The following is a 12265-nucleotide window of genomic DNA, read 5'->3' on the forward strand; positions in this document are numbered from 1 at the left end:
CATTTTTAAGTAACAGGCTATACAAAAGCAAATCATGGGCTACGGGTAGATACACATTATCTCCATTTTGCAGATGAGATTAAAACTGCAGCATAAGGAAACATCTAACATATTCCTGTTTTACTTATTGTAGATCTAGTGCAGTTGAATGTAAGCTCCATAAAGACAGGATATTTCGTCTTCTTGGCTCACTGCTCCTTCTCCAGTGCCTGGAGCAGTGTGTGGAACATAGTAGATGCTGAATAAATATTTGCTGAATAAAGGAATGCATAAATAAGTGAACTTGGCCAAAGTTATGCTAAATGACTTGACTATTGATTGCTTCAGGAAGGTCTCTTCCAGAGAGGGAGACACCAAATCAAGGAAATTTGGAAGTAGGACACAAGACACCTGCCCTCACTCAAGATGGCGACAAGGCAGCGTGCCCTTTCCGGTCACATGACCTGTCCGCCGCCGAAGGGCGCCTCCCCGCGCGTGCGTGCTGCGCCGCGGCTGTGAGGCGCTGAGGGGAGAGGCGCCGCGGCCAGCACCACCGTGGGGACCCGTTAGAGCGGAAGCGCCGCCTCCGCCGCCGCCGCCTTCGCTGTCCCGGGCCACCAGGTTCCCGGCAGGTGGGAGGCGGGAGCCATGTCGAAGCGGCTCCGGAGCAGCGAGGTGTGCGCTGACTGCAGCGGGCCGGGTGAGTCGCACCAGCCGGGCCCGCTCCCTTCAGCTCTCCTGGCCGGGACTCCTGTCCCGGGGCCGCCCCCTCGGGCCGGGCGGGTCCCGGCTGTCGAGCTCTGCACCCTATGCCTGGGGTCGGGACGAGGAGGAACCTCGGCGGCCTTGGGGCGGGACCGTCCCGGGCCTGTCAGAGCCGGAGCGGGCAGGGGGTCGCCGCCCTCCCGTCCCTTCCTTCCCTCTCGTCCCCTCTGTCCCAGGCCGGGCGGGGAAACGGCGGGGTCGGGGCCGCTTTCCCAACAGGAAGGGGCTTGGGCAATCCGCAGGAAGGCCAGTTACAGAAGTGAAATGCGAGCGTCCTCCCGGCTGCGGCCCCCAGAGGCTGCAGGTGTCAGCCCCCTCCCCACAGCTACCCAGACTCCCGCCCCAGGAGGGGGCCCTGGGGCCCTGCCCGGAGTGGGCGACACTCGCCGCTTCCCTCCACTGGGACTCGCCAGAGGACCCCCCATGGATGAGTTCCCCGCTCCTGACATCCCTACTCCCACTCCACCGCGGAGAATCTCCAGGATGTCGGGGTCTTGCAAATGATCCCAGCACTTAGGAGGCAATGCTGGTTTCAAGTTCTGAGATCTGAACGAGCTGAGTTCAAACTAAATTTTGCCTCTGGGTGACCTTGGGCTAGTGACTTCATTTGGCCGAGTCTTGATTTCCTCATTTTTCCGATGAGGATAATTGGGAGTACAGTGCTCAGAGGTAGGGAGACTCAATGAGGATCATCTCATTTAAGGCGGTTTTTTTCCTTTATTTTCTTTTTTGTACTGTGTACAGAACCTTTACAGTCCCTTAAAGCTATAGTTGAATTTCTAAATCATACATTAATCACAGCTTACAAAGCAAACACATACCAAATCACGGGCACGTATACCCATTTGTGCATTCAGGCAGTAGAGGCATATGGGAGCACTGAAAGGCCAAAACCATTCCTCCCATGCATAGTTTTCAGATTTAGAGTTCAGATCCGTCTTAGTGGTTGGAACTGGGTTGACAGGTCTCTATGCTGTTTTCAGTGTTTGGATTTATCTGCTTTGAATTTGAAGTAATTCAAAAGGTAAGATGGCTTCTTTGGCGCAATAGCGTCCAATAAACGATCTTAACGAAAGGAGCACCAGTGTTTTTGCAACTGTTCGGAACTTCATCTTGTCCTATGGAAGTGGAGACTGATTTTAAATAGTATTATGATAACTCAAACCTTATGTGGTTATTTCACGGCCTGTATACTGTAAGTGGGGTTACCAGTTTCCTTTGAAGATAGGGAGACGGGTGGAGGAGTTTAAAAAGAAGTGTTTCAGAAACCAAGTTAGTGTGTTATACGAACTCCATTGTATTCTCTAAAAATGTTATTTGTTCCACTTCCTTATTTTCTTGCCTGTTTTCAGTTGAACTTTCTGTGATGTTTGATTCACATGAATTTAGATTCAAACTTCCTGTTGAAATGCATTTTCTTTGCTTCTCAGTGGATGGTATGGGGCAAAGGAAAACTGCATCTCCATTGCCACACTAAATACTCAACTAAATAATAAATACTGTCTTGCACTTCTCCGGCGTTTTGTGCATTTCAGAACATTTTCTCTTCCATTGTATCTTTTTAGTTGTTGTCTCATATGCCTAATCTACAGAGACTTGAGTCACTTCCTTCCTGTTGTGAATATAATTAGGCTACCTTGCAATGTTCTGAACTTGAGCAGCTGGGAATTTGTGCTGCCTTTTCTGCAAAGCCCTAGTAAAAGAGTTACCTTTAGGGTTGGGGATCCCTTTGAGATTCTTTTTTTTTTTTTTTTTTTAATTAATTTATTTATTTTTGGCTGTGTTGGGTCTTCGTTGCTGTGCGCAGGCTTTCTCTAGTTGCAGTGAGCAGGGGCTACTCTTCATTGCGGTGCTCGGGCTTCTCGTTGCGGTGGCTTCTCTTGTGCGGAGCACGGGCCCTAGGGGCGCGGGCTTCAGTAGTTGCAGCACGTGGGCTCAGTAGTTGTGGTTCGCGGGCTCTCAAGCGCAGGCTCAGTAGTTGTGGTGCACAGGCTTAGTTGCTCCGTGGCATGTGGGATCTTCCCAGACCAGAGATCGAACCTGTGTCCCCTGCATTGGCAGGTGGATTCTTAACCACTGTGCCACCAGGGAAGTGACCCTTTTGAGATTCTGATGAATGCTCAGGCCTTTTTCCCAGAAAATGCACACATGCTTAACTCTTTCACACAGAATTTATGTTAAGATTTCTCAGAGGGGTTATAGACATTTCTGAAGCCCATTGGTTGTGTTCCTAGAACCCAGGTTAAGAAGCCCTGGAATAAAACGTTCAGATAAACTGGAAGGGCTTCACCCACCCTCAGACATACAAACTCGATTTGGATTTTACTGTGTTGTTAACATTCTGATATTCTCTCCATGGGATTCTGATTCATGACGTTAAGGTGATTAATATAGAGCCTTGCTTAGTGTGTGTTAAATCCTTGTTGTCTTGTTCCTGTTTAATTTCCTCCAAGAAGATTGTGAATCCTCTGAATGATACGTGAAAAGCAAAGGTAATCTTCAAAACGAGTAGTCTTTTTGTATGTGTGTCATTAGTCGTAGTACCACACTGCAGAAAGCAAAGTTGTTATGTATCTTTGCAGGGGTCCTTCATCTTGGTGTTTCTGATCTTTGTTGTTTAGAATGGCTTAGTAGTACTGACATAGTTGTACTTCATTGAATAATTTTCTGTTTTATTTCATGGCAAACATTTGACTAACTGTGATCAAATCTTAGTATTCAATAAATAGTTTACCTTTTTTTTTTTAAAGTGAATCTAGTTCATATCCTACTCTGAGTTCAACTACCTGAAAACTCCACTGAGATTTTTCACTGTAGTAAGACAGGGTTCATGTGAAACATTCAGTGTTTCATGTATTAGGAATCAAAAACTTTCTCTAGTGGCCATGATTTCAGTGGACTCTTGAAAATATTTGAATGGTACTTAACAAAATAATTTGGAAATATTACTATATGCAAGGAACTTCACTTACTCTTTATATCCTCACCACCCTGAGATGTGTTGTTCTTCCCATTTGATCCATGATGAGGACCCTCAGAGAAATAACTTGCCTGAGATCATTGTGCAAGAAGTGGCAGAGTTGGGGTTCAAACCCTGGACTGCTTGTCTCCAGAGCCAACCCTCTTAACCACTACACTCTTTGACTCCCAGTTTGCCTTTGATTGAAATCCCATAACTTTTCATTATATGGTTGGAAGGGGTTTGAATAAACTGTTAGAAATGGTAAAGATGGTGTACATGCATTTTAGAGATTTTTGTGGACATTGAAGAATTTTTAAATATACCCCTTAAGCCAGGCAGCTTGAGCGGCACCTATTGTCACCCCATCATGAGTCTGATGAAATGTAGAAGGTCTGTCTTTATTTTGAGTTTCTAAATATTCAGTTTACTTTCACAGTGTGAGTTATTCTTACTGCTTACCAAGTGTGAATTATTCCTTGTTGCAAAGGATGTCTAATGAAGCTCTGTGGGACTTCACAGGAAAAAAAGTATTGTGCACACACCAAAAATATTACTCACTTGTATTTTACATCTTTGCTTCTGTGAAGCCGCTGTTTTTACAGCTCTGTCCCTTCAGATCAGTGGCGAGATCGGACTCAAGAGTTTATTTAAAATACCTAATGGATATGGTAGCACATTTCCTAGTGCAGGAGGTCAGGTTTCCCAGTCTGTGTTCAGAACCATAGCAGCTGAGCAGTTGTATAGTTGTGTCACTTGCAGCTTTCTGCTAAGCCCAGTGGCATGTAGATGTGTAGCAGTTGTAGGGTGGCTGTCTTTTCACCATTCACTTCACATAATGCTGTGTGGATTGTTCATTGACACAGTTATGTTATCTTGCTACTTGTGGAGTTGGATTCGAAATGATTCAGGTGAATCCTCTCAATTTGCTTCTCTTACGTTGATTGAAGGAGCACACATCTGAGATGGTAGATCTCATTAGGGCATCAGACAAACTCACCAGCTTGATATGTTGACTAGCATACTAAAACAACAGAAATGTCTTGTTTTTCTGAGAAACCAAACCTCAGTCATCTTTTGCCATCTGGCGGAATAGCAACCACCTGGTATCCTTGCCACTGATTTCATTCTTCTTTCCAGATCCTTCCTGGGCATCAGTAAATAGGGGAACTTTTATATGTGACGAGTGCTGCAGTGTCCATCGGAGTCTAGGGCGCCATATCTCTCAAGTAAGGCATCTTAAACACACACCATGGCCTCCAACATTGCTTCAGGTAAAGAATAAGAATTCTGCTCATGGTTTGTAATTTAAGTTTTTAGGGTTCACTGTTTTAGCACTAAAATTATACTTCTTAAATCTTACAAAAATGTTTGACTCATAATTGAGCAGAGGTGCCATGCTTATTGATGCTATATATAATTATTGAATTCATCATTTAAGATTTTTTTCCCTCCTAATGTAAATCTTGTCCTAAAATCTGAACTATAGGTAGACAGTCATTAGAATTTCTTGCTAATATTTCACTGCTGACTTTCTAGAATGTCACCAGAAATTGTTTTTAAACCGTCTGTCTTTTCCACATACCGTGATGAATGTTTCTGAAAGTGACTGCCTTAGAAACTTTTCATTAAGTTGTCCACTTTGATAGAAGCATGGACTGGGATTCCTCAGAAATTTCTGAAACATCTGATTTAAGTTCTCTTAAAGTTCTTGTAACCTGTTAGAGACAATTAAGTTCTGTTTTGATTGAATGCCTAACACCCTACTAAGTGTTCAGGGGGCCCTTTGTTTTATTTGGGGGTCCATTGTCATGTCACCAGTACTTCTATTTTGGGGTACACATTCTTCGAGTTCTGTTGGAACTCAGACTTACGCATGTGTTTCGCCTTCATTTGTTTTGAGTACATATTTTACTAAATCTGTGCCAGCTGCACAACATGTCCTTAAAACTTGCCTATGTGTACCAAAGGATCAGAACAAGTGAGTGTGGATCTCTGATGTGACAATATCTTCACTAACGTAAAAAACAGATGGGGCCATGTCAGGAGTCATGCTTTGAAATGAAATTGGGAGACATGGTTTATTAATAACTTTTGCTGAGAAGTTTCTAACAGCTCATTCTCAATGTGAAAATGGATGTTTACTGCTGTCAGATTATACAGAGTACTCATTATATTATAGGATCTGAATAAAGTTCAGAGATGAGTAGTTTAAAATGCCAGATTTGACCCTAAAACAACAATTCCCGGAGTATGGCACGTGAATCACCAGTGGTACTCAAGGTAGATGTAGGTAATACTCAAATATTTATTTAAATGGTTGCCTAAAACTGTAACTAGCACATCAAATTATAATTGCTAGTGAAAGTTTTAGAAAGTAAGTGGAGTTAAAGAAAAATATTAAGAATCTTGAAAATAGTATTTGGATGCTCAGGCTTGGGAAATACTGTCCTAAAGTGTCAAAGTACTCTTTCTTCATCATCTATAAGAAAATGTAATCAAACCCATTTAAGTACTTAGCTGTCCTGCTGGTCAAACCTGAATCCTGTGTACAGGTTCATCTTTCTCATTCTAAAACAGAAGATAGTGACGTGTGTGATTTCCCAGTCATGCTAGTGTTTGTAATAGGGCTTTGTTTTCCCAGTTCAGTCACTGGTTCCCACTGGATGTTTGCAGAAAGAAATTTAAATATGATTTTATACTGCTTGGTTTTAGATGGTTGAAACCTTGTATAATAACGGTGCTAATTCTATATGGGAGCATTCTTTGCTGGACCCTGCCTCTCTTATCAGTGGAAGACGCAAAGCTAATCCACAGGATAAAGTACAGTGAGTGAAATGTTTATAAATACTCTTATTTCTTCGTAACCCCTGGGGCCCGCTGAAAGGAGTGCAGCTGTTTTTGACCAGCCCCTACAGGGGCAGCACGGGAGGGTGTCACCCAGTTTTGCATTGACCTCTTTGCTATTAGGAATGCAGAACAAAGCCAGGCATGGGACCAGCTCTTTTGCATGGTTACCCAGCACAATTCAGTGGTTTCTCCGGTTTAAGACTAAGGCTTGGTGGCTTTTGATGTAATCAGATTTGAGCTTTGGCACTCAAACAGTAGGCAGTCAGACCAGAAATCTCGGTTCTGGCCTCCAGTCTGCCTGATGCCTCACTTATAAGATGGGATGAAGAGCTGCTTCCTTGCAAGGTTGCTAGGTCAATTAAGAAAATTACACAGAGCAGAAAGATGCTATAAAAAGCAGGTATTCTGCAGTCCTGGCCATTATAATGACTAATGTATGTTTTCAGACTTCAGGCCTGACAACACACTGCTGAAACTTACTTCAGTATTGTTCATTCTATTCTTGAGTGGGGGATGTGGGTCACTTCCTCTTCTTTTTACAGTCTGAAGAATGGGGAATGTCGTATCTGAACTGCAAGTGAACTGTTTTCTTTTTTGTTTTCGAACCAGCCCTAATAAAGCAGAATTCATCAGAGCAAAGTATCAGATGTTAGCATTTGTCCACCGTTTGCCCTGCCGGGATGACGATAGTGTGACTGCCAAAGATCTTAGTAAGGTGGGTCACACCTTTTAAAATCCCTAAAATTGCTGGATGAAGCAGCATATCGTCTCATTTGAAAAAAACTTAGAAGAAAAGAAAAACAAAAACTCCTTTCTGTACACTAAATAATTAGTAACAGCTTTTTTTGCAGTTGGTTTCTTCTTTCATCTTACTTCAAATGGCAACCATTCATGTTAGTGGAGGTATAAGGAGCAGAGGAACAAATAAGTATCCAGAAAACTATTTGCGTTTTTCAGATATGGTTCTAAAATTGTATTTCTGTAAGTTTTTGTTTGTTTAGCTTTGAAATAGGAGCCATCTCAGAGTTTGTTTCTAGGAGGGACTAGAAGGTTTGTGGGGCTTCTGCGGGCTTCTAGGTTGCCTGCTGAGTGGGATCTTCAGGAAGCAGGGTGTGACTCAAAGCTGTAGTACACGGGATGGTTTATTAAACTTGCAAAATGAGTAGATGGTTTTCTTTATGTGGGCCTTTACATGTTTTTGAGAGATGCCATGAAAATACATATCCTTCTTTTCAAAGCACTGCTTTTGCAAATGCTCACACAGATCATAGGCACTCATAATTCAGAATTTTAAACTTTACATGGAAATGTATATGATTGTTACTTCCATTTATTAATAAGACTTGGTATGTGTTTTTTACCACAATTTTAAAAAATAAAATTAATTAAAAAATAAGACTTGGATACAGATGTTAGTGTAGATTTCTCCATTGCTATGATAAGAGTTATTGCATTTTGGACAATTCTAGGTTAGACTTGAAGGAAGGCAGCTCATCTTCTGAATGTATAAGGGCATTTCTGTAGTGGTACAGAATTTGGTATAGCACAGGCCTATTTCCCACCCTGAAAGACTTCGTTAAATCATTGTATACAAGCCCAAGAATACTGTTGTGGAGAGGGTGTGATATAAGGCAGAATCCTGTGATTTACACGGTATAGGATATGAAGCTCTAAAGCCCTAGGTTCAATAATAACAACAAATAAAACATCAACAATAATAATAGCAGCTATATTCTTTGAGCATTTCCTGTGTACCAGGCTCCATGCTTTGTTATATCATTGAGTCCTTATAGTAACCTTGTGAATAGGTGGCATTATTATCACCATTTTAGAGATAAGGAAACTGAGGTTCAGATTGCTTAAAGAACTTCCTCAAGGTCACACAGCTTGAGGGGTGTATGGTTTGAAATTCAGACTTCAGAGCCATGCTCAACCACCTCTTCACACTCCCTCTCACTCAAGGTCTGGTTGTGCCACTTAGATGATGCATTTGGGCAGGTCAGCCTTCCCAGCCCTAGTTTCCTGTCAGGAAAATGGGCCTGACCCTGCCTTAGAGCCCAGGGATGGTTGTGACCAGCAAGGGAGAGACTGCTTCATCCACCTTACTGAGCTAAATAAAGATGATGTAGTACTACTATAATGTGTATTAAAATAGTCTGCCAGCTGCTCTGCTACGTCATTCTTTACATTTTTAACAAATATTCTTTCTTGTGTGTGTATTTTTCAGCAACTCCATTCAAGCGTGAGAACAGGGAATCTTGAAACCTGTTTGAGGCTATTATCTTTAGGAGCACAAGCCAACTTTTTTCACCCTGTAAGAAAGCATGAATTGATTCAGATATTAAATTGAAACTAAATGGGTTGCATTCATGTAGCCTTTAGTTTATTTAATTTGCTTCTTTTTGTATACTTTTTATTAATGATTCTTAGGAGAAAGGAAACACCCCACTCCATGTTGCCTCCAAAGCAGGGCAGATTTTACAGGCGGAATTATTGGCAGTATATGGAGCAGACCCAGGCACACAAGATGCGAGTGGGAAAACTCCTGTTGATTATGCAAGGTAAGAGACTAGATTCTTGTCACCTCTCTCTGTTTGGGATTATTTCTGTTGTGTATGATTCATTGTTAAGTGGCTAAATTGTGTATGATTAACATTTAACCCCTTCAGAGGTTTGCATGCTATTATTTTGCAGATGAAGGTGTTTCAAACGCATATGATCTTAGAGCCAGCTAAAGTCAGGGAGGGTAGAACCATTAACCGTTGTGCTTAGCTTCCAGTCTTTCATTTCTTTTTATCCTTTAAACACAGTGGTATTTGAGCCATAGTTGGAGTACAAATCAAGTATGAAGAATTGCAGAACCCACTCCTCAGTTTTTTAATAGTTTTAGTCATTGCTTGAACTTAGAAACAAATCTATATGGATAGATATGTGGTTAAACAAGTATAGTAAAATGTTAATTGCAGGATTTAGGTAGTGGACATCTGGGTGCTTGCTATAAAATTCTTTAACTTTTTCTTTGTTTCAAAATTTTGGCTGTGAAGTGCTGGAAAATAAATAAATACATCCATAGATTAGTCTTGAATATCATTTAAATGATAGAAGATGGATCATCTTTCCTTCTTTTTCCAAATTAACTTTATTAACTGCAAAGAATTATACTCTGCAGAGGATAAAATGACAACTTGAAAATGGCAAGTGAAATGACAGAACTCTGCCCTCCTAGAATTTACTCTCTCAGGGAGGAGAGGGTTCCTAAATGCAGGTAAGAGTTAAATGAGGCACAATAATGTAGAACTCATTACCAAAATGGATACATATATAGGATTTCCTCACTGTGGCCCAAATCATTAAGAAATGTCTTTAGTTGGTCTTTGAAGAGTGGATTGGATTTGGGCGTGTGAAGAGGAGCTAAGGTGTTCCAGGTGAGAAGAAGGGCGTGGGTCAAGTTCAGGAGGGAGGGATGGACGGGGCATGTTCGGCACAGCAGGAGACCTAATTGGATAGAGCAGAGTGTGTCTGGGAATAAGAGCTAAGGTACTGAGGAATACAGTATTTCATCAGGTCTAACACTCCACTGTTTATATGGGTCATCATTATTTCATATACCATTAAAAAGGAAGAGACTCAACCAATTAAATGATGATGTACTATCAACTGTAGGATACTTCCTGATTTCACAGATGTTAAAAAATGAGAAAAAAAGATGCGCATCACAGAAATCAAAGATGTGTGGGTAGGTTGGAGAATATTTTCGTAGTGCCTTGTATGTGGGAAGAGAAACTGGCAGAAACTAGACTTCATCTTTTAAGGGGAACAGAGCCCTCAATAAATGATACTTATCACTTACCTTGGAATTTCCTCATGTACCTTGCACATAATAGTCTCTCAGGGTAATGATTTATTTATATGCCTTGTTACTAAAAGGATTTCAGGCAGCTTAAATATTTGTTTCAAAGGCAAAATTAATATTTTCTGTGATGGAAATTAAAGACAAGGAGGTGTGAGCTATGCATTAGGTTGGTCTGTCTCTCCCTGAATCAAAGACCTTGAAGTAGTTACTGAACTCTAATCCAGAAGTCAGGCTGGCTGCATGAGAAGCATCTAGGGGAAGGACCTTTTTCAAAATATTAATGTCCACACTGCTCCCGTTTTTATTGATTCAGAATTTCCAAGGGTGGGTCCTGGACATCTGTATATTTTTTTAAGCATGCTAGTTAATTTTTGAGAACCTCTACCCTTGACCATTTATTAATTTTATTTTCTACCTCATTAGATGAAGTTATTCTTTGTCCCTCTCATAAGTCCTTGAATTCCTTATTAAGTACTCTGTCTTATAAATTAATAAAGGAAAGGCGATAGTTGAGATTGTGAAAACAGTTTTTATAAAGGTGGGAATCGAAGTAGACCTTGACAGTTTACCTCACACAAAAAGTTTGATTATTCTAAAAAGTCACGTTTGATAAATCACTCGGGTATCTCAGGGGACGTCTCTGTACTTTTCTATTCTAGCTCCAGTGGCCAGCGAGCAATATAAATGGTACTTTGTTTTCTCTTGGTAGGCAAGGAGGGCACCATGAGCTGGCAGAACGCCTCGTAGAAATACAGTATGAGCTGACTGACAGGCTAGCCTTCTATCTGTGTGGCAGGAAACCAGGTGAGTTGAAAGGACAGCAGCCTCTCCACACCTCCAGCCAGTCAGTCTCTGGAAAAACAAATTGGGACACTATTATTTACGATCTCTGCTTTAACGTATCCTTGAGAAAATTGCAAATAAGGATTTCTATTTGCAATGATAGCTACAGCATTTTTTGTTATATGTGCAATATGTAACATCGGTCAAATCTTGAATTTTAGTTTTTAAAATTTTAGCTCTACAGTAGTGACTGTTTCAGGAATCGAAGAGCATAACTGAACCCAAACTGAACGTGCACCACGGTTCTTGTGATTAATGGGAGTAGGAATGGAAGAGCAGAGGATTAACTTTTGTAGTTATTTGCAGAATTCTGCTATCTAAGGAATGGGAAAAAGTAAAAAAGTGAACTTTACCATTAACCAGCTTTGCTCATGAGATAGAACTGGGGTCAGCAAACCATGGTCCATGGGCCAGATAAGCCTATCACCTGTTTTTATTTAAATAAAGTTTTATTGCAAGATAGCCATGCCCATTCATTTACATATTATCTACAGCTGCTTTCACACTACAGCAGCAGAGTTGAGTAGGTTGAGTAGTTGCAACAGAGACCATACGGCCACAAAGCCCAAAATATTTACAGTCTGGCCCTTTGCAGAAAAAGTTTGCCGACCCTTGATATAGAATATCCACATACATGTATACAGTGGTTCTCCACCCTGGTTGTACAACAGAGTTAAGAACCCTTGGTGTGGTTCCAGTTCGCAGTGAGATGGAATAAGCACACCCCCACCCCGTCTCTCCTGCTGAACACAATTATAAACTCTGGACCAAGTGCATGGAGTAGCTATCTGAGGACTGTAGCAGGTGGATTAGGGAACTCAGAGTACCATCAAGCTGGTGGTGAGTGTCCCCTTTATTTTGCTTCTGATATGGCATCCAGGACAGCCTAAAACCTGGAACTGCATAGCAGGTGCAAAGAAGCCTTCTCTGTGTGGTCTGAGGAGCAGGAAATGGGATTCCTACGGGACAGAGAATAGGGGAATTCCCCTGGGTATTTTTTCTCTTCCTTTTTTCCC

At 41.5% G+C, this 12265-nt stretch overlaps 1 protein-coding gene across 16 annotated transcripts in view; it reads left to right on the top strand.

The window, feature by feature from the left end:
• The first annotated feature begins 476 nt into the window (after positions 1-476).
• The window catches only part of GIT2 (GIT ArfGAP 2), a 48520-nt gene continuing 36731 nt past the window's right edge, over positions 477-12265 (top strand). For 13 of the 16 annotated variants that reach the window (XM_036874407.1, XM_036874406.1, XM_036874410.1 and 10 more), the window contains exons 1-7: positions 490-679; positions 4844-4977; positions 6419-6531; positions 7163-7268; positions 8781-8867; positions 8984-9114; positions 11116-11210. In XM_036874407.1, the coding sequence (XP_036730302.1) occupies positions 628-679; positions 4844-4977; positions 6419-6531; positions 7163-7268; positions 8781-8867; positions 8984-9114; positions 11116-11210 (718 nt within the window). In that variant the 5' untranslated portion in view covers positions 490-627. Of the gene's footprint in view, positions 680-4843; positions 4978-6418; positions 6532-7162; positions 7269-8780; positions 8868-8983; positions 9115-11115; positions 11211-12265 lie in introns of all 16 variants that reach the window. The other 3 variants (XM_036874420.1, XM_036874408.1, XM_036874411.1) reach the window with 3 other exon arrangements.

Source organism: Balaenoptera musculus, chromosome 14 (assembly GCF_009873245.2).
Source record: "Balaenoptera musculus isolate JJ_BM4_2016_0621 chromosome 14, mBalMus1.pri.v3, whole genome shotgun sequence".
In the NCBI taxonomy this organism is placed as follows: Eukaryota; Metazoa; Chordata; class Mammalia; order Artiodactyla; family Balaenopteridae; genus Balaenoptera; species Balaenoptera musculus.